We start from the raw sequence: 23,259 nt of genomic DNA, 5'->3' as shown, positions 1-23,259 counted from the left end.
GAAAATTTACATAAATGTTTCCGGAATTAATAACCTTAGTTATAAAGACAAGGCTGAATAGGTTAAGAATTTATTCCCTAGAACATAGAAGATTCAGAGGAAGTTTGATAGAGGAATACAAGATTATGAGGGCTATGGTCTGGGAGACTAGGCAGATTAATGGTTTGCCACAGATTAGAAGGGCCAAATGGCCTATTTTGTGCTGTACTGTTCTAACGACTCTTTTGTGTTCCTAGTCACTTGTTATAACTGAAAGTTAACTTTGAGTGATAGTGTTTGAGAAAACCTGCATCCCTATGAACAGCAAAGGGTTTTTTGTTCTGATCAAGAAGTCATAGAGACATAGTGATATACAGCACAGAAACAGGCTCTTCAGTACAATCCATCCAGGCCAATCAAGGTGCCCTCTTGTTTATACTGCCTTTGGCCCATAACCCTCTCAGCCTTTTTTCACACCATGGACCAATACCAATAAGCAAGAGGTCTCTGGACCCTAGGATGAGATCTCATGCTCTAAACCTTTCCCATCCATGTGCTCTTCCACACCACTACCATCCTCTACCAGTTCCTCTGGCAGCTTTTCCCATATACTCACCACCCTCTGTCTGAAAAATGTGCCCCCCAGGTCCCCTTTAAATTTTGCTGCCTCTCACTTTTTACCTTACGTCCTCTTGTTTGAAACTCCCCTACCCTGGGAAAAAGACCTAACGGTCACCTTACCTATGATCCTCCTGATTTTATAAACTCAGGAAAGTCAGCTCCCAGGCTCCAGGAGAAACAAAACCAGTCTATACAGTTTCACCATATAATACAAGCCCTCTAGTCCCAACAACATGCTTGGGATTCTTTCCTGCACCATATCTAGCTCAATTACATCCTTCCTAATAGAATCATATTCCTGGGTGCTGGGGTGAAGATACGTCTACACCAAAGGAGGCATAAGGTGCTCCTTCCCTCCACGAGCCTGCAGGTGACCCTTCAGCAAGGTGTAGCACCTGCTTAGACACACCCACCCTCCAAAAAATATCAGGGTCACATGAAGCCATGGGAGCAGGTGGTGGATGGTCGTATGAGCAACCGGTGCACATCACAAGTCCTGGTTATGCGACCACTGATGCCAGGTAGACAATCTCTGAAGAGTATTGATAATGGCTGAGGTTGCCCATCTTCTAAAGTCACTGCCCAGAAGGCAATAGCAAACCATTTATGTAGAAACATTTGCCATGAACAATCATGGTCATGAGACCGTGATCACCTATGTCATATGACACAGCACATAATGATGATGGTGGCACAATATTCCAGGAGCTGTCTCAACATCATCATGTAGAACCTCACTTTCATGAAGACCCTATTCTTGTATGCAATGCCTTTCTGTTGCAAGTGTTATGAATGTGGAGCAACTCTGATGTGCCGAAGGATGCAAAAGGAGAAGGAAAGAGCTGAAAAGCAGAGGGAGCATGAAATTAAGTTAAAACAGCTGGAAGCAGCTGAAAAGGAGCTGAAAAGCAGAGGGAGCATGAGGAGAAGGAGAAACAGAGGCAGCATGAGCTGGACATGGAGAAGTTAAGGCAAGAGTGAAGAGCTCAAGGGCCAGATTGAGAGGAGAGATTTAATGTTAGTAGGGAGATTAGGTTAATAGCTCCGTTCGAAGAGACAGATGTTGATAGTTATTTCTTGCATTTTGAAAAGGTGGCAGAGAGTCAGAAGTGGCCCAGAGATCAGTGGGTGGCGTTGTTACAAAGTGTGTAAAGGGAAGGCACAACGAGCATATGCGGCGTTGTCCATGGATGAATCTGAGAATTATGAGGAAGTAAAAAGAGGCCATTCTCCGGACCTATGAGTTTATACCTGAAGCCTATAGACAAAAGTTCAGAAATTTAAAGACAGGGTGGAATCAGACGTATGCAGAGTTTGCCTATGAGAAGGGTGTGCTCTTGGATCGTTGGTGTGCAGTAGAAATAGTGGAAGAAGATTTTCGGCATCTCAGGGAGTTAATTCTGATTGAGGAATTTAAAGGTTGTGTTTCGGATGATATCCAGATGTATTTGAACAAGAAGCCAAATAAGTCCATATCCGAATTTGCCAGGTTCGCAGATGAATATGCCTTAACCCACAAGACAAAGTTTTCCTCGAATAAGAGTTACCAGAAAGACCATAGGAATGGTACAGAAAGCCCGCTGGCTGAGACAGAGATTCAGCCGGGAGCTAGTGGTAAAAATAAGGAGGAAGAAAGGCAAGATGGCTTGACCTGTTTTAATTGTGGAAAGGTGGGTCATATTGGATCTAAGTGCTTTGCTCCGAGGAAGGAGATGGGAAAAGGGAGAGCAGCAGTCCCTACAGGGTGTATCGTGTTGATCAGTAAATCGACGAGAAAGCCCCAGGTAGATAGAATACGAGAGGGGCGTAAGAAATTTATTTCAGAAGGGACCGTGTCTGTGAAAGAGGGAGAAACACCAGTTCCAGTGCGGATCTGGAGAGATACTGGAGCTGAGCAGTCATTGATTCTCAGTAAGGTACTAAAATTTGGTCCTGAGATGGGAGAGGTAGCTTTGAGAGGTATAGGAAAAGGGACAGAAGCTGTACCTTTGCATAGGATCATTATAAATTGTGAGCTTGTATCTGGACCAGTTGAAATAGGGGTGTGATCAGAATTTCCAAGAGCTGACGTAGACGTCCTTCTTGGTAACGATTTAGCCGGTGGTGAGGTTTGGTCAGCAATGAAGCTGACAAGCCAACCTGTAAGTGTTGAGGACCCGCCCCAGGTTCCAAGATCTATCTCGCATGCGCGATCACTCGCAGCATGCTGAGAAAGGCAGCTGAGAAAGAGACAAGTTTAAATCCGGCCATTATCGATTTGGCTGAGAATTTTTACCGACCCTGTACCAAGAGGGGTTAGAGGGTGGTAAAATGGAGAATAGGGAGGTGAAAGAGAGTAAAGGAGAGAAGGTAGACCTACTCTTAGTCAGGAGGAAATTTGTAGAGGCACGGAGTAAAAATGAGAAACAGATAAGGCTGTTAGAAGGTCCAGGGTTGGACATGGATGATCTGTCTGACTTGACAGAACTGTTTGAAGAAGTTGAAAATTTTAAATGTGTTCCCGATAATAAAATAAGGGCAGTCCTAGATGAAAAGGATGCCGTTATGTTGAAGGAGTCTGCTGGGTTAGCAGATGAGGTTGTTTCAGCCCGCAGGGTTGAGTTTACTCCGAAAGGGAGTTGCCCAGAGAGTAACTGGGAGGATCAGGGGAACTTAGAATTTGAAAAAGGGACAGGTATTGAAAGCCTGGAAGAGGCAGATGTCCCGTTTGAGTGTGTTCAAGATGTGGATGCATGTGGTACTGAACCTAGTAATGAAACTCAGGAAAAGTCTGAGGTATCTGATACAGTTAAAAAGGAACGCAGTCCTTGTGGGTCAGATGGACTTGGTTCAGTGAAGAAAGGGTTAATCTTGGTAATAGTGGGAAGTGAGAATTCCTAGTTGTTTGTGTTCGAAGATGTGTTAAAAGTTAGTGAGGAGATAAAAGGTGGTGATGTGGATATTATTATTGAAGGAGAAGGGAAAAGTGTAGTTCCTAAGTTGAATGAAGAAAATTTAAAGTCTGGATTTGTGTCAGAAGCAGTAACCAGGCTGAAGGAACAATGGCTTTTTAACAAGGTGCCTGTGAATCAATTAGTTTGATTTGGAATGTAAAGGTACCCCACTCGCTAATGTTATTCAAGGGTGTGTTGTGAAGAGGCAGAATTTGGAATGTTGTTTGGACAAAGAGGGATCGCTTGCAGATATTAAACTGAAAACTAATAGAATGAAGGGTCCTGAGGATAAAACTAACGACTTGCTTAAAAATAAAGAATTGTGTGGACGTTCAGAAGATGGGCTAAGTTTGGAAAACATTGTTGATAAAGTAACTCCTATGAAAGGAGCATGCAAAAGCCTATTCCACACTGGTGCACAAGCTAACCACGTGGGAGTTAACTGGAAAAGGGGCGAGGGTTGACGGGATGCCACTTTAAATAACAGGATCCGGTTTTAAGGGATTTCGACAAAGCATGTAAGTAATAAAGACAACACCATGGAAGATTGACTGTTAAGTTTGAAAGTAAAATAAAGATTAGTATTTGCATAAACTTTTGTAATATACACGTAAGCTAAGATCACAACTCTCTAGTTTTGTTTTGCTGAAGAAAAGGAATAAAAAAAAGTGGTTATTAAATTGGAGTCTGATGCTACAAGAATTTATTAAGGTACAAGATATTAAGATATTAAAGGAAGTGACAATGTAATCGCTAACTGTTTAGATGCTGAGTTGAATGTATAACTGTATTACTATGTAGTGAAAAAAAATCTCTTTAGTATTGTGTTAGATTCTGAAATTCTGTAAGACTCGGTATTAGTTAATTTTTCCCTGTGGTAAAATCCTTAGAAGGATAGGGGCATTACGAATGTGGAGCAACTCTGATGGGCCGAAGGGTGCAAAGTCACCCCCCCCCTCCTTTTTGAGAATCGCAAGATCGCTATTATTTTGGGTCTGATACCCAGGAAATGAGAGAGATACACATCATGTCAGTAATGAGAGAGAGAGCCGCAGGATAACAGAAAAGGCAGTTGTTACAGATAACGCAGAATACACAAGGTAGTGGAATGTCTCCTAACAAAAGCGGAACGGAACCACTGATTACTGCTATTGTCTCTTGGAGAAGGAATTGTGTATTGAGTACTGTTCTATTCATTGAAACCCCTCAGGGGGCAACCAGAGTGGTCTGGTAGAGGGGTTGCATCATCCCAACCTGATTGACATCTGAGACCCCGTGAGTGAGGATAAAAGACGGGTCTGTGGAACACCCCTCAGACACACCAGGAGAAACGCTAGAAATCCAGTGACAGCGTTTTATAGGGAAAGCCGGTGGGGGCTCGTGTGCGTCCTCCCTTGCCTGGGTGGTGGGCTCATCACAGAAGAACGGTTTAGCTAAAGGAGAGGTCACACTTGAACGGCCACAACAACGAGACACTGATGGATCGAAATCATAAAGGAAGGTTGGCAAAAACAATAGCGGTAACTATTCCCATTCTTCTATCTCTCTCTCTCTCTCTCTCTCTCTCCAACAATTGCAACACAGCGACAAACAAACACTACAGCCTGTGTGAACAGAAATGAACTTTATATTTCAATCGGACAATTCATTATCCCCTAGACAACGATAGAGCTTATTTCTTATTGATTATTATGATACCCGCACTTTTAGGTTTAGTATTGACGACATATAATATCTGTATATTTGCATTGATATTATTTTTGTGTATTTTTACTAATAAATACTGTTAAAAATAGTATCACCAGACTCCAATGGATGTCTCTATCTTTGCTGGTAAGTAACCCAGTTAAGGGGTTTGTAACAAAAGCAAGTATACTATCAGCCTTCTTTACCATTATGTCTACCCATGTTACCACTTCCAAGGGACTAGATACTTGTACATCTAGATCTCTCTTTTCTCCAATACTACCCAGGTTCTTGCCATTCATCGTGTACATCTACCCTGAGTTATCTTCCCAAAATGTGAGTCATGACAAACCTGGCTCTGAATTGGGTTTCTAGTGCGGACTGAGAGTGGGAAGGTGGCAGGGTGAGGGGAGGGAGCAGGAAGCACCAGAAAGCATTCAGTAATTGTCAATAAACCAATTGCTTGGAATCAAATAACCTTTTCTGCACTTATGCCACACACCCTCTACCCTGGGCACTCCTTCACTGTCACCTGTCCCACCCCCTCCCATGGTGCTCTACCCTTAACATTCCCAACGTCCTTTGTTCCCACCAGCTGTACAAACTCACTCTCTGCTCCACAGTGATAAATATGGTATGGTGTAAAAATCTCAGGCACCCTAGTAATATATATGTGCCTATGGCTTTTGCACAGTACTGTAACACCACAAGGAAAAGCTTCTCACTCATCAAGACAATGAAAATATAAAAAATGCTATTTACATTATAAAATGACTATGTTCATTGCTGCAACTTAAAAGGATTTTCCTATGTAAGCACATAAACATTGTTCTTCTCCAAACACCATTAATCCAAGTAAACATTTGCCAGATCGTTTTCCATTTATGACACAGGTTTTAATGGAAATGGTCCAATGGAGCATAGCTCGAGACTTCATACACACCTGCAACATGTGATAGTTAATGCGATGCCCAAGATCAGCAGCAATCCTCCCCCGGCTGCAGCAATCACCACAGTGATGAGTTTGTAAGCTGAAAATAAGGGAAAGAAAAGATGTTTGTTTAAAATAAAGAAAACTAGAGAAATCAGCAATTTTATTTTGCTGGCACACAACAGTCCCAAGAGCACCCATGTCAAACACAGAAACCTCTGCAGTTTGCTGTTGTGTTTAATCATCTGTTTTGTCTAGGAATTAACTTTCACCCTTTTTTGTTGATGACTTAAACATATGTTGCTGATATTGCTGACAGATCTTTGGATTACCTGCGAAACAAAACCATGAAATTGTCTGAAAATGTGTTAGAAACAATTTTATGGTGGTTTGCACGCAGAATTCTACGTTAAAATTGGACCTGCGTCGTTCCAGATGAGGTCACGTTGATTTTACTGCAGCTGGACATATGTTTCTGTACATCAATTAAAGAACATTATCGGCTCTTAAAGGTACACTCTTCATGACAGGCAGCCAGCAGAAGCACATATTATTACTTCCTTGGAGTATGGAAAAGGCTGCGAGTTCCCTCTAATAATTCTTTTTACAGCTGCGTGGACCAACCATTGCTCTGAGCAGCAGATTTTTACACGGCCTGAAAACTGCGTGGCACCTTAAAATGTTTTTCTTGGAATATTCATACTAGAAATATTCAGAATGAAAATTTGAAAATCATATACTTCTGATTTTATTTATTAATTGAAGGGAATAATGAAATACAATATACACCTTAAATAATTTATATTGTGATATGCATACTATAAAAGGTAGAATGAAAACTGAAAAATCACAGACTTTTCATTAGGTTGAGTTGTTCTCCGATCGTGACAATCTACTTGCAAACATTTTGTCACTATATGAGGAAACCTCATCACTGTGCTGTTAATTGTGGTGTGTCCACTGAACTTTATACATTTATCAATCAGCTGACTGGTTGTCATGAACCTAATTGTGATAAAGGGAGCAAATTCCATTGCTGGTTGGTTGTGTAGCGAACATTGTGCACTGTGGTCAGGGATTTTGGCTGCATTGACACATAAAAGGGATTGAAGAATACATGTTTGTTTACAGAATTGTTCATGGAAAACCGTACTTCCAGGAATTCTCTTGCACGTCGTGTGTTCGCTTGCCCCATGACTTTCACCGTTGCCCAGTCGAGTTTGAGACCCTCTCGATCTTCCTGGAAGAAGACTTGGAAGAGTTGGTCACGTGCTTTACAGCCGATTGAAGTTCATGGATCTTGGTGGATAGTTTTCTTTTGGTCTGGCCAACATAATATTTGCTCCGCATTGTATTTTGTAAACCACCTCGGTCTTGTCCAATTGGTTGGTTCCTACTATTGATTTATTTTTAATTGAAGTCCAGGGCAACATGTCTTGTCAACCTTTTCTAGCTGTGTCCAATTCTAGCTGTGCGGCAACAAAGGCTACGTACGCGGGAGCATTTCAGTTACCGTGTGGCCGTGCATCAGCGTAGCTCGGAGGGAACAGTGCTGCAGACAGCTCCATGATTTTTCCAAAGCATGTAGGGCATTGTATCACACAGCCAGTTAAGTTGGGTTTGTGAAACATGTTTTATTATACAGAGCGATGCAGGTGGCTGGAACTCACTGTCAAATGAGGTGGTAGAAACAGATACATTTCAAAGCACTTAGATAGCCCCATAGATAAGCAGGGAATCGATTGATATGCAGGCAGAAAGGTTCAATTTGATTGGCATCCTGGTGGCACAGAGTCATAGAAAAGTAAAGCATTAAAACAGGCCCTTTGGTCCATCTAATCCTTGCCCAGCCATTTAACCTGCCTATAGTGCATTGATCTGCACCGGGGCCATAGCCCTCCATACCCCTACCATCCATGTACCTACCCAAACTTCTCTTAAATGTTGAAATCGAGCTTGCATGCACTTGTGTTGGCAACTCATTCCACACTCTCACAACCGTCTGAGTGAAGAAGTTTCCCCTCATGTTCTCCTTAAACATTTCACCTTTCACCATTAATCAATAACCTCTAATCTCTGGTTGTAGTCCCACTAACATGTTCTCTGCAGAACCTGTCCTGCACTGTACTGTTCTATGCTGTATATGTTCTATGAACCTCAAAATCAGAAAACCATGCTCAACTGTTGAAATAAAGCAAGGTGATTGTAACAATTGTGAATAAATTTATGGTTAATTAATACATCTAAAAGTCACATCAAAACATGTTTTAATGAACGCTTTGCATATGTAAAGACAGTATGTAGAAACAATGCCAAAACCTTTGACGACCTCAGTTAACTTCATTTTCAATGTTACATTTTCACATCGAAACTATGAATTTGGCTCCCTCTTGTGGTCAAAAGTCTGAAAACCTTTTCTAGTTAAAAATAAACTACTGGGGGAACTCAGCAGGTCAAGCAGCGTCTGTAGAGGCAAAGGGACAGATACCATTTTGGGTTGGGTTCAGAACTAAAAGTGTAGGGGGAGAGAGCCAATGTAACAAGCTGAGAAAGAGGAGTGAGACAAAAGCTGGCAGCTGATTTGTGGAATCGAGTGAAGTGGGGAATAATGTGAGGTGGGCCAAAGTGCTTGTTTCTCCATTGTACTTATGGGAACAGGAAAAGGGCACCAACAGCAAGGGCATGGAAAATAGGAAGATTCAATGTTCACACCACTTGGTTGTGAAATGAATAAAGTGTAATATGATATGCTGTTTTTCTAGCTTCATTCTGGCAGTGGAAAAGGTAGGGGGCAAAAGGTCAATATAGAACTGGGAAAGGGAATTGAAATGACATACATCTGGATGTTCAAGAGAGCTGTTGTTGACAGAGCATGGATGTTCTGCAGAGCAACTGCCTAGTCTACACGTGGTCTCATCGTGTAGTCGAAAACAATAGATGAGGTTAAAGGAAATGCATGTGAGCTTCTGCCTCACATTGTCTCCCTCAGCACCTACTGTTGTGTGGGGAGGGGAATGCGGAGGGATTGAAAAGAATAGGAGGAGTGGGTTGAGCAGAGCCAGGAGTCATGGACAGAGTGGTGTCTGCAGAAAGCCAAAGAGGAGGGAACAATGTGACTGGTGCCGGCATCCCATTGCATCTGGCAGAAATGGTGAAGGATGATATGGTGACTGCAGTTACGAAGTGGCCAGAAGAGTTCCCAATGGCCTCCACTACACTGTTGACGTGCTGAGAAGTCTTTTCACAAGGACTGGTGTTCCAGAACACTCAGTCAGTGACAACGGACCACAGTTTGTTGCTGGACATTTTCAGTCATTCCTGAAAATGAATAGAGTAAGACATATTACGCCTGCACCAAACCACCCAACTACCAACAGTTAGGTCCTGACGAAGGGTCTCGGCCCGAAACGTCGACGGTGCTTCTCCCATAGGTGCTGCCTGGCCTGCTGTGTTCCACCAGCATTTTGTGTGTATTGTTTGAATTTCCAGCATCTGCAGATTTCCTCGAGTTAGGTGGAAAGGTTTGTACAGAGTCTAAAGAACACACTGCAAGTAGGGTCAGCAGAACACACTATCCTGACACTAAATCTGAAGCTCACCAATTTTCTCCTTGCATTTCGCAATACAACACAACCCACAACTCGCCAGCTATGCTGTTACTGAATCTTCCCCTTGTGCTCACACTTAGATCTCCTCAAACCCACTTCAAAAGAAGTATGCAGGACAAACAGCTGAGATAAACTGAGGGCTCCTCAAACAAGCAGTCCTGGTAAGGGACTACAGAGGTGATCAAAAGTGGGTGTTGGAAAGATTAAGGACAGAATTGAATCACTCTACTATACAATGGAGATTGCATCTGATGTAATCTCAGAATGTTCCTCCCTTGTCAGAAAACACATTATCGCACAAGAGCAAGAAATCCTCTGTAGCAATTAAATCTTTAGGCAATCTTTAGCAATTAAATGGAACATTTAAAATTAACTATGCATTTAAAAAAAAATTTTCACCTCTTGTGAGTGGCGTGTGTATTTTTCCCTCAATCTCGAGTCCCCTGCCAGAGGCCTGGGAGCTTGAGGGCTTGGCACAGTACCCTTACTGTTCCTAGTAGTGCGCTCTTCTGGACCGAGATCTCAGATGTTGAATCGGGATTTGTTGGAACCACTCTCCCAGTCCAGGTGTCACAGTTACAAGTGCTCCTGTCACCACTGGGATTAACTCTGTCTTTAACCTTCCAATTGCTTTCTATCTGCTCTTTCAAACCCTGGTATTCCTCCAACTTCTCATATTCCTTCTTCCTGATGTTACTGTCATTTGGGATTGCAACTTCTATTACTATTGCTTTCTTCAGTTCCTTGTCCAATATTAGCATGTCTGTATTGGGAAGTCCCACAGGATCTTAGCTCTGTCATTCTCCACTTTCTTCTCGGGTGTTTCTTATTTGGACTTGGAAGTTTCCAATACACACTCAGCGCAGATGTTCCTGTGCACAGTTGCTCAGTGTATGCTGTCCCTGCCTGCATATACATATATATGTTGACTGCAGAGCAATACATTACATTTGAGTTGTGATATACTCTGTATTGAGTTGGAACTTATAGCTAAACAGTGAGAGTGTAGTATATTTAATATTTCAGTAATATTTTAATATATTGTTTGATTAAGCATTCTTATTTGTGTACATAATTTATTACGGGTTATATGTAAGAAGTATGTGAATGGCATACGTAGTTACACTATTCCGCCATTTGTGTGTGCCTCACTAAAGAAACTAAGTAGACACAGACTTCCAGCTCCCATGTTTTTCTTTCATTTAGTTTTTGGAGTTTGGACATTTCAGAAAGCCCAGAACGGGAAGCCTCATCTTGAGACCAGATGTAGTAGAGACAGAGAAACTGACAGACAGTGATGACATTCTTAGAGGAAATGCTGAAAACCTTCTACCAAAAATAATACAGTTTATACACATGGTAGCACTGGCAACTTCCATCACTAAATCTACAACACCGGTTTCTGTCCCAATCATGAAAAGCATTCATTCTCCAGTAGTCACCCTAAAAGATTTCTTATCAGATTCAGGTTTAATATCACTGGCATCTGTTGTGAAACTTGTTGTCAAGTTCAAATAGAAAGAAATAATAATAATTAAAAGCAATGAAGATCGAGAACAAGAGATGACGAGCCCTTGAAAGTTGGTCCATTTGAATTCACATTAGAAAAAAAATCAAAAGAAAACCATCAACTTACGATTTTTGCAGTTGAATCCACCAAATCCAAACAGACAACTATTAAATTCAACAAAGAGAATAGAAATCAATATATTTTAGCACAAAACAACAGATCTTAATCTTGTGATCAGGGCAATTTCTGTAATCTACTTACGGGGTGCAGGTTCCATTCACTAGTTTATAACCATCATCACATGCTGAAATAAGAAGAAAACACAAGAAATTACCATGTTGTTAATTACTCAAACAAAGCAACACCGCTGTTAGAGACAAAACACGAGGAGTTTTCCTGTATGAAGCACCTTCTGATCCAATAATAATAATAAGGTTCAAAGTCAAAGAAATATATTTGATCCTTTATTAAACAACTAGTAAAACAAACAATCTTGAAACACTAAACGTAATCAAGCGGTCAACAAAAAGGTACCAGCTGCCTCTAACTCCAACTGGCTCTAACTAAACTAAAGACAAAGTATAAACACAAGAAAATCTGCAGATGCTGGAGATCCAAAGCAACACACACAAAATACTGAAGGAACTCTGCAGGTCAGGCAGCATCTATGGAGAAGAGTAAGAAGTTGACGTTTTGGGCTGAGACCTTTCATCAGACAAAGCAAGAATACATAATATAATAGAATAGAATAGAATAGTACAGCACATTACAGGCCCTTCAGCCCACAATGTTGTGCTGACCCTCAAACCCTGCCTCCCATATAACCCCCCAACTTAAATTCCTCCATATACCTGTCTAGTAGACTCTTAAACTTCACTAGTGTATCTACCTCCACCACTGACTCAGGCAGTGCATTCCACGCACCAACCACTCTCTGAGTGAAAAACCTTCCTCTAATATCCCCCTTGAACTTCCCTCCCCTTACCTTAAAGCCATGTCCTCTTGTACTGAGCAGTGGTGTCCTGGGGAAGAGGTGCTGGCTGTCCACTCTGTCTATTAATATCTTGTACACCTCTATCATGTCTCCTCTCATCCTCCTTCTCTCCAAAGAGTAAAGCCCTAGCTCCCTTAATCTCTGATCATAATCCATACTCTCTAAACCAGGCAGCATCCTGGTAAATCTCCTCTGTACCCTTTCCAATGCTTCCGCATCCTTTCTATAGTGAGGTGACCAGAACTGGACACATTACTCCAAGTGTGGCCTAACTAGAGTTTTATACAGCTGCATCACTACATCGTGTCTCTTAAACTCTGTCCCTCGACTTAAGAAAGCTAACACCCCATAAGCTTTCTTAATTACACTATCTACCTGTGTGGCAACTTTCAGGGATTTGTGGACATGTACCCCCAGATCCCTCTGCTCCTCCACACTACCGAGTATCCTGCCATTTACTTTGTACTCTGCCTTGGAGTTTGTCCTTCCAGAGTGTACCACCTCACACTTCTCCGGGTTGAACTCCATCTGCCACTTCTCAGCCCACTTTTGCATCCTATCAATGTCTCTCTGCAATCTTCGACAATACACTATCTACAACACCACCAACCTTTGTGTCATCTGCAAACTTGCCAACCCACCCTTCTACCCCCTCATCCAGGTCGTTAATAAAAAGCACAATAAGTAGAGGTCCCAGAACAGATCCTTGTGAGACACCACTAGTCACAACCCTCCAATCTGAATGTACTCCCTCCACCACAACCCTCTGCCTTTTGCAGGCAAGCCAATTCTGAATCCAATAATTTAACTCTTCACTTTACCAGCCCCCACCCATGTGACTAATTACCATAATAAACATGCAACATAAAATACAATACAAATAGAAAATAGGTACATGTCTCCTGCAGTCAGCAAATCAGGCAATCCGCCCTTTGAGTGTTGTCAGAGTGGTATACAGAAACAATTGTCAATAAATGAAAATGAAATATCTTGGATGCTGGAAACATGAAATAAAAACGTAAGCAATTGAACACAAAATGCTGGAGGAATTCAGCAGGTCAGGCAGGATCTATGAAAATGAATAAATTGTTGACGTTTCAAGCCCAGGCCCTTCATCAGGATGGAGAAGGAAAGGGGAACATCTTCTGTCAACTATTGACGTCAACTGTTTATCCATTTCCAACGATGTTGCCTGACCTGTTGAGTTCCTCCAGCATTTTGTGTGTGTTGCTTTAGATTTCCAGTAGACCTTTTGTGTTTAAAATAAAAACTGAAAAGTTAGCAGGTCATAAAGTATCTATGGAAAGAGAAATAGTTATCCTTCAATTTGGAGAAGCATCATTATAACTAGGAAAGGGAGTACACAAGTTGTTGAGAGCGTGGGGGTGGTGATTGAGAATCCCAGATGGTCTGTAGCCTCCCTGGTGCCAGGGTCCGCGATATCTTGGATCGAGTTCTCAGTATTCTCAAGAGGGAGGGTGAGCAGCTGGATGTCATGGTCCATGTAGGGACCAATGACGTGGGTAGGAAGAGTGAGGAGGTCCTGGAAGGTGAGTTTAGGGAGCTAGGTGCCAAGTTAAAGACATGACCTCCAGGATAGCAATCTCAGGACTACTACCAGTGCCAGGTGCAGGTGTGTTTAGAAATAGTAAGATAGTGCAGATCAACATGTGGCTGAAGACATGGTGCAGGAGGGAGGGCTTCAGATTTATAGAAAATTGGGCAGTTTTCCAGGAGAGGTGGGACCTGTTTCGGCGGGACGGTTTACATCTAAACTGGAGGGGGATAAATATTTTTGCAGGTAGGTTTGAGAGGCTCCAGTGGATTTAAACTAGATACGAGGGGGGAGGGGAACCAGAGCGCAGGAACAGATGTATGGGAGAAGGAAGAAAAAGAAGACAGTAAGGTTCTTTGTACTGTTAGAGATGAACAGAGAGGAAGAGGTGGAGAATTTCTTAAATGCATTTACTTTAATGCTAGGAGCATTGTAAGAAAGGTGGATGAGCTTAGAGCATGGATAAATACCTGGAAATATGATGATGTAGCTATTAGTGAAACATGGTTGAGGGAGGGGTGTGATTGGCAACTAAATATTCCTGGATTTCGTTGCTTCAGGTGTGATAGAATCGGAGGGACAAGAGGGGAAGGTGTTGTGTTGCTTGTCAGAGAAAATATTACAGCGGTGCTCTGGCAGGATAGATTAGAGGGCTCATCTAGGGAGTCTATTTGGGTGGAATTGAGGAATGGGAAAGGTGTAGTACCACTTATAGGGATGTATTATAGACCACCTAATGGGGAGCAAGAATTGGAGGAGCAAACTTGTAAGGAGATAGCAGATATTTGTAGTAAGCACAAGGTTGTGATTGTGGGAGATTTTAATTTTCCACACATAGACTGGGAAGCCCATACTGTAAAAGGGATGGATGGTTTGGAGTTTGTAAAATGTGTGCAGGATAGTTTTTTGCAGCAATACATACAGGTGCCGACTAGAGAAGGGGCTGTGTTGGATCTCCTGTTAGGGAATGAGATCGGTCAGGTGACGAAGGTATGTGTTGGGGAGCACTTCGGGTTCAGTGATCACAATGCCATTAGTTTCAATATAATTATGGAGAAGGATAGGACTGGACCCAGGGTTGAGATTTTTGATTGGAGTAAGGCTAACTTTGAGGAGATGCGAAAGGATTTGGAAGGAGTGGATTGGAACAATTTATTTTATGGGAAGGATGTAATAGAGAAATGGCAGTCATTTAAAGGTGAAATTTTGAGGGTACAGAATCTTTATGCTCCCGTTTCATTGAAAGGAAAGGTTAAAAGTTTGAGAGAGCCATGGTTTTCAAGGGATATTGGAAACTTGGTTAGGAAAAAGAGAGATATAGGCAGCATGGAGTAAATGAGGTGCTCAAGGAATATAAAGAATGTAAGAAGAATCTTAAGAAAGAAATTAGAAAAGCTAAAAGAAGATATGAGGTTGCTTTGGCAAGTAAGGTGAAAATAAATCCAAAGGGGTTCTACAGTTATATTAATAGCAAAAGGATAGTGAGGGATAAAATTGGTCCCTTGGAGAATCAGAGTGGACAGCTATGTGTGGAGCCAAAAGAGATGGGGGAGATTTTGAACAATTTCTTTTCTTCAGGATTCACTAAGGAGAAGGATATTGAATTGTGTAAGGTAAGGGAAACAAGTACGGAAGTTATGGAAATTATGATGATTAAAGAGGAGGAAGTACTGGCGCTTTTAAGGAATATAAAAGTGGATAGATCTCTGGGTCCTGACAGGATATTCCCTAGGACCTTGAAGGGAAGTTAGTGTAGAAATAGCAGGGGCTCTGACAGACATATTTCAAACGTCATTAGAAACAGGGATGGTGCTGGAGGATTAGCGTATTGCTCATGTGGTTCCATTGTTTAAAAAGGGTTCCAAGAGTAAAGCTAGCAATTATAGGCCTGTCAGTTTGACGTCAGTGGTGGGTAAATTAATGGAAAGTATTCTTAGAGATAGTATATATAATTAGCTGGATAGACAGAGTCTGATTAGGAACAGTCAACATGGATTTGTGCATGGAAGGTCATGTTTGACAAATCTTATTGAATTTTTTGAAGAGGTTACTAGGAAAGTTGATGAGGGTAAAGCAGTGGATGTTGTCTAAATGGACTTCAGTAAGGCCTCTGACAAGGTTCCGCACGGAAGTTTAGTTAGGAAGGTTCAATCGTTAGGTATTAATATTGAAGTAGTAAAATAGATTCAACAGTGGCTGGATGGGAGATGCCAGAGAGTAGTGGTGGATAAGTGTTTGTCAGGTTGGAGGCCAGTGACTAGTGGTGTGTCTCAGGCATCTGTACTGGGTCCAATGTTGTTTGTCATATACATTAATAATCTGGATGATGGGGTGGTAAATTGGATTAGTAAGTATGCAGATGATACTAAGCTAGGTGGTGTTGTGGAAAATGAAGTAGGTTTTCAAAGCTTGCAGAGAGATTTAGGCCAGTTAGAAGAGTGGGCTGAAAGATGGCAGATGGAGTTTAATGCTGATAAGTGTGAGGTGCTACATTTTGGTAGGAATAATCCAAATAGGACATACATGGTAAATGGTAGGGCATTGTAGAATACAGTAGAATAGAGTGATCTAGGAATAATGGTGCATAGTTCCCTAAAGGTGGAATGTCATGTGGATAGGGTGGTGAAGAAAGCTTTCGGTATGTTGGCCTTTATAAATCAGAGCATTGAGTATAGGAGTTGGGAAGTAATGTTAAAATTGTACAGGGTATTGGTAAGGCCGAATTTGGAGTATTGTGTACAGTTCTAGTCACCAAATTATAGGAAAGATGTCAACATAATAGAGAGAGTACAGAGAAGATTTACTAGAATGTTACTTGGGTTTCAGCACCTAAGTTACAGGAAAGGTTGAACAAGTTAGGTCTTTATTCTTTGAAGCATAGAAGGTTGAGGGGGGACTTGATAGAGGTATTTAAAATTATGAGGGGGGATAGAGTTGACGTGGATAGGCTTTTTCCATTGAGAGTAGGGTAGATTCAAACAAGAGGACATGAGTTGAGAGTTAGGGGGCAAAAGTTTAAGGGTAACATGAGGGGGAGCTTCTTTATTCAGAGAGAGGTAGCTGTGTGGAATGAGCTTCCAGCAAAAGTGGTAGAGGCGGGTTCGTTATTGTCATTTAATGTAAAATTGGATAGGTATATGGACAGGAAAGGAATGGAGGGTTATGGGCTGAGTGCTGACCAGTGGGACTAGGTGAGAGTAAGCATTCGGCACAGACTAGAAGTGCCGAAATGGCCTGTTTCCATGCTGTAATTGCTATATGGTTATATGAGTGCATAGGACAGAAGAAATCTCTCTGATAGAGTGACGCTAAGATTGCCAATGTGATTTTGATATTTATGGAATTGACTGATGAATAAATTAATGAGAATAGTTAGGAAAACAGATGAAGAACAGGGACATGTTAAAAATGTGAAAGAAATACAAGCCAGAGCTGTAAATGAAACCTGAAATCAAAAGGAAAGTGCTGAAGCTGCTTATTCATTTGCACTTTTCCCAATCCAGTGTTTTGTATTTAGTGTTCAGGGTTTGGCCTTCTCTACACTGGGCACAAATTCAGGTTGTTCAAAGTTTAAAGTATATTTACTATCAAAGAAAGTATACTTCGCCGAACTTTGAGACTGGTTTCTTTACAGGCAGTTACAAAACAAAGAACCCCAATAGAACCCATTTTAAAATATCTATCAGAGCGAGATAAAAATAGAAATCGTGTAAACAATAAAAGTAGGCAAAAAGAATTCAGAACGAACGTGAGTCCTCAGACACAAAACCCAGAGGAGGCCCACAGCCTCGGCCTCCACGCCGTGAAGAGTGGTGCAAATGTCACAAAGCAGCAAGTCGAACTGGCCCTTGCCTCCAGTGCCGACACCTGCCAATTCAACCCGTGTGGTCCGGCATTGCAATCATTCACTCATTGAGTAACTGCCTTGCAGAGTACTTGCAATCATCAGCAAGAAAACTCCTGAGCATCCAGCTGCCTGTGATTTTGATCCTCCATATCTGTCTGTCCTCTTACTCTCTTCATGGACACCACCTGATCTGCAGTCAGCTGCCAGCACTTTTTCTCTCAATACCTGGCTCAGTAACAGCTAGAGTACCAAAGCAAAGCAGCAAGTTGGGCTGGTGTTTCCAGTTCCAGTGACCTGGGCTCATATTTGACTTTGGGTGCTGGATATTTAATTTCTCCCGGTGATGGTCTAGGTGCCCTGCTGCTCTGGTTTTCTCCTTTAAGTACTGACTGACTTTTGATCCATCATGTTGACGGGCTTGCGAGTATAATGTGGGGAAAGTGAGAGGCTTTCCGCATCGAAGGGAAGAGTGAAAGAGCAAATTACTGAAATAGACTCAGACTGAACAATACTGCAGCACAAAGATTCTTGGTTGTGTCTAGTGCATGGAATTCTGAAGGCTGGTATATAGCAAGTCATTAGAGAGGTGATGAAATGTACAGTACTGTCCAAAAGTCTTAGGCACAGATAGTGCCTGTAAGAAGTATTCTCCCCCTTTGGAAGTTTTCGTGTTTTATTGTTTTACAGCATTGAATCATAGTGCTTTTAATGTGGCTTTTTTTTTAAACTGACCCACAGAAAAAGACTCCTTCATGTCAAAGTGAAAACAATAGACAATAGGTGCAGGAGTAGGCCATTCGGCCCTTCTAGCCAGCACCACCATTCACTGTGATCATGGCTGATCATACACAATCAGTACCCCATTCCTGCCCTCTCCCCATATCCCTTGATCCTGCTATCTATAAGAGCTCTATCTAACTCTCTCTTGAATGCATCCAGAGACTTGGCCTCCACTGTCTGCTGGGCCAGAGCATTCCACATATCCACCGCTCTCTGGGTGAAAAAGTTTTTCCGTATCTCAGTTCTAAATGGCCTCCTTATTCTTAAACTGTGGCCTCTAGTTCTGGACTCACCCATCAGCGGGAACATGCTTCCTGCCTCCAGCGTGTCCAATCCCTTAATAATCTTATATGTCTCAATCAGATCCCCTCTCATCCTTCTAAATTCCAGTGTATACAAGTCCAGTCGCTCCAATCTTTCAACGTATGACAGTCCTGACATTCCGAGAATTAACCTTGTGAACTTGCGCTGCACTCCCTCAATAGCAAGAATGTCCTTCCTCAAATGTGGAGACCAAAACTGCACACAATACTCCAGGTGGGGTCTCACCAGGGCCCTGTACAGCTGCAGAAGGACCTCTTTACTCCTATACTTGATTCCTCTTGTTATAAAAGCCAGCATGCCATTAGCTTTCTTCACTGCCTGCTGTACCTGCATGCTTGCTTTCATTGACTGATGTACAAGAACACCTAGATCTCGTTGTACTTCCCCTTTTCCTAACTTGACTCCACTTAGATAGTAGTCTGCCTTCCTGTTCTTGCCACCAAAGTGGATAACCTCACATTTATCCACATTAAGCTGCATCTGCTATACATTTGCCCACTCACCCAACCTATCCAAGTCACCCTGCATTCTCATAACATCTTCCTGATGTTTCACACTGCCACCCAGCTTTGTGTCATCAGCAAATTTGCTAATGTTACTTTTAATCCCTTCATCTAAATCATTAACATATATTGTAAACAGCTGCGGTCCCAGCACCGAACCTTGCGGTACCCCACTGAACACAGCTTGCCATTCCAAAAGGGACCCATTAATCACTACTCTTTGTTTCCTGTCAGCCAGCCAATTTTCAATCCATGTCAGTACTCTGCCCCCAATACCATGTGCCCTAATTTTGCCCACTAATCTCCGATGTGGGACCTTATCAAAGGCTTTCTGTAAGTCCAGGTACACTACATCCACTGGCTCTCCCTTGTCCATTTTCATTGTTCTCTAACAGATCTCTAAAAGGTAAAATCACAACAAGACAAAATCTGCAGATGTTGGAAATCCGAGCATCACACACAAAATGATGGAGTAACTCAGTAGGCCAGGCAGCAGTTGACATTTTAGGCTGAAACATCTGACTGTGCTTTTTACCATAGATGCTGGCTGGCCTGCATTTTGTGTGTGTCTTCACAAAGTGATCTAAATTAATGACAAACATAAAACACAAAATAATTGATTACATAAGTATTCACCCCCTTCAAATCAGTATTTAGTAGATGCACCTTTGGTAGCAATTACAGCCTTGAGTCTGTGTGGATAGGTCTCTATTAGCGTTGCACATCTGGATACTCCCATTTTTCCCCATTCTGCTTTATGAAACTGCTCAGCTCTGTCAGACAGCATGGGGACCACGAGTGAACAGCCCTTTTAAAGTATCTTAAGATATCTTGCCCTTCAGTTACTCCTGATGAAGGGTCTCGGCCTGAAACGTCGACAGTGCTTCTCCCCATAGATGCTGCCTGGCCTGCTGTGTTCCACCTGCATTTTGCGTGTGTTGTTAGCCCTTTTAATGTCTAGCCACCAATTCTCAATTGGATTGAGGTCTGGACTCTGACTTGGCCATTCCAGGACGTTAACTTTGTTGTTTTTATGCCATTCCTGTATAGTTTTGGCTTTATGCTTAGACTCATTGTCTTGCTGGAAAACAAATTTTCTCCCAAATCACAGTTCTCCTCCAGATTGCATCAGGTTTACCTGCAGGATCTCCCTGTATTTTGCTGCATTCTACCTTCACAAGCCCTCCAGGGCCTGCTGCAGTGAAGCATCCCCACAGTGTGATGCAACCACCACCGTGCTTTACAGTAGGGACGGTGTGTTTTTGATGACATGCCGTGTTTGGCTTTTGCCAAACAGAGTGTTTAGTCTGATGACCAAAAAGCTCAATTTTGGTTTCATCAGACCATACGTCCTTCTTCCAGCTGACTTCAGAGTCTCCCACATGCCTTCTGGCAAACTCCAGCTGAGATTTAATGTAAGATTTTTTTCCAACAGTGGATTTCTCTTTGCTACTCTCCTGTAAAGCTGCGACTGGTGAAGTATTGGGGCGACAGTCATATGTGCAGCCTCTCCCATCTCAGCCACGGAGGCCTGCAACTCCTCCAGAGTTGCCACAGTTCTCTTAGTGGCCTCCCTCACTAGTCCCCTTCTTGTATAGTCACTCAATCTTTGAGGGTACTTTGCTCTAGTCCGATTTACAGCTGAGCCATATTCCTTCCATTTCTTGATGATTGACTCAACTAGACTCCAAGGGATATTCAGTAACTCGGAAATTTTCTTGTATCCGTCTCCTGACTTTCAATAACCTTTTCATGGAGTTGTTTGGAGTGTTCTTTTACCTTAATAGTGCAGTTTTTCCCAGGATACTGACTCACCAGCAGCTGGACCTTCCAGACACAGGTGCATCTTTACTACAATTAATTGAAACACCTTGACTGTACACAGGTGATCACCACTTAACTAATAATGTGACCTCTAAAACCAATTGGCTGCACCAGTGATGATCTGGTGTGTCATGTTAAAGGAAATGAATACTTATGCAATCAATTATTTTGTGTTTTACATTTGTAATTAATTTCAATCACTTTGTAGAGATCTGTTTTTACTTGACATGAAAGAATCTTTCTCTGTTGACCTGTGTCAAAAAAAGCCAAATAAAATCCACAAAAATTCAATGTTGTAAAACAATAAAACATGAAAACTTCCAAGGGGGATGAATACTTTTTATAGGCACTGTATATACTTAGGGCACCTAAGACTTTTTCACAGTGCTATAAGGACATAGGGTATGAATGCTGAGAAGTTCTAATGGAGATGAACAGGACTCTGGAGAGACTGCACCTGGAATACCACATACAGTTTTGCCCACCCAAATTAAAAGGAAGATGAGTTTATATAGGGAGTCAATGTAAGAAAAGTTCATAAGAATGATGACTGAGATGAAGGGTTGACATAGGAAGAAAGCTTAAGCAGGTTGAACCTGTATTCATTGGATCAAGGAAAATGAGAAGTGACCTTATTGAAATATATAAGATTCTGAGGGAGACTGACAGGATGGACGTTCAGAGTGGAGAATAACCCTTATTCTGAACTTAGGTTATCACTTCATAATTCAGGAAGCTGGAATTCTCAACCTCCGAGAATTGATTTCTATACAAATCAGAGGCTGAAAGATATTTCAACAACACTTGGTTCAAGGGATTTGGGAGAGACTAGAAAAGTGGTATTTAAACCAGGAACTGGATCCACCATGATCTTTGTCAAGAGACCCAAGGAGCTGCCTGCTTCATGCTTCTTTCTCTTTCTTTGTCTTTGTGTTGAGAGCCCTCTCTGACTCTTCACTATTTTTGTGGAAGGAAATCTGCCTTGAAGCCTTTTCACTTTTGAATCAGCTGCCTTGGAATGAACCCTCCTTCCCCAGGAGAACACTCCCTTTACTTCTAACATCTTTAGGTCTGTACTTTATTTTTTAATTTCTCATCACTACCTCATATACAACACTAACACAGTGGCAAACCAATTGCTCTGTTGGTTGACAGAGTTGGTGTTGGACACTAGCCTCAAGGAATAAGTCAAATCACCAGCTCAATTCTGGACAGTGCTTGCCTCCTTTTATACAGGACCTCCAGATGTAAAGTTGTGTGGCAGAACCAGCAGTAATGCCACTCAGAAACTAGGTGACAGCAGCAATTCTAACCTCAGTCCAGGAAACTCTGGCACTTATCTTCTAACCAAACAGAAGACCAAACAAATTGTCATTCTGGTAAAAAGAGTACAGTATTAACTGTATGGATGATTCATTGGTATTGATGACTCACCTCGACATGAATGATCCATATCATTATACTTGAAATAACCGTCCTTACACAGACATTCTGCAGTCCCGCTATCAGCATTACATTCTGCAGTTGCATTGTCACATTTTGGCATAGTAAAGCTGCATAACGTTTCAGCTGTGCATAAAAAGAAAAATATTTACTTAACAAAGTATTGATAAAATCCTTCTCCAGTTCAGCAAACTATACTAGTCAAATGAATTGCCTTTGCTCATTTCAGGACCACAACATCAGCCAATATTATGGTGGCTTCACTGATCCATAATTAGTATCAAGTATTCAAACTTTCACTAAGTGGAGAAATAAAGATTCACAGATACAAAGTACATTTATTAGTCAAGTCAGTTAAGAAAGTAGAATGACCAACCCTTGATACGCAGAGAAACGGGAAAAAAACACAAAGCATGCAAACACAGTTGCCCTAAAAATTACAGGGCATTGGCACCTAAACTTAAAACAACAAATATTTTAAGATATTATGCAAGTGCACTAAATTTCACATTTTCAAGAATCATAGAGTTCTATGATGAAAGCACCAAGAATAGTGGGAAACTGGAAGACTGAAAAAACTTTAAAAAGCAACAAAGCACCACAAAGCAAGCAATAAAGAAAGGGAAGATAGATTATGAAAATAAGCTAGCACAAAATATAAAAATGGATACTAATTTTAAAAAGTGGAAAAGGGTGGCCAAAGTGAATGTAGGTCCTTTGG

At 41.7% G+C, this 23,259-nt stretch overlaps 1 protein-coding gene across 1 annotated transcript in view; it reads right to left on the bottom strand.

Moving 5' to 3' along the window:
* Positions 1-23,259, bottom strand: part of heg1 (heart development protein with EGF-like domains 1) — a 65,858-nt gene that overhangs the window by 4,545 nt on the left and 38,054 nt on the right. Inside the window, exons 7-10 of the mRNA XM_059966366.1 lie at positions 22,530-22,664; positions 11,530-11,572; positions 11,395-11,432; positions 6,163-6,250 (exon numbers count right to left, since the gene is read on the bottom strand). Of these exons, the coding sequence (XP_059822349.1) occupies positions 6,163-6,250; positions 11,395-11,432; positions 11,530-11,572; positions 22,530-22,664 (304 nt within the window). The remainder of the gene's footprint in view (positions 1-6,162; positions 6,251-11,394; positions 11,433-11,529; positions 11,573-22,529; positions 22,665-23,259) is intronic.

This window comes from Hypanus sabinus, chromosome 4 (assembly GCF_030144855.1).
Source record: "Hypanus sabinus isolate sHypSab1 chromosome 4, sHypSab1.hap1, whole genome shotgun sequence".
In the NCBI taxonomy this organism is placed as follows: domain Eukaryota; kingdom Metazoa; phylum Chordata; class Chondrichthyes; order Myliobatiformes; family Dasyatidae; genus Hypanus; species Hypanus sabinus.
Note: the sequence above shows the minus strand (reverse complement) of the source record. Positions and strands in the feature narration are given on the sequence as shown.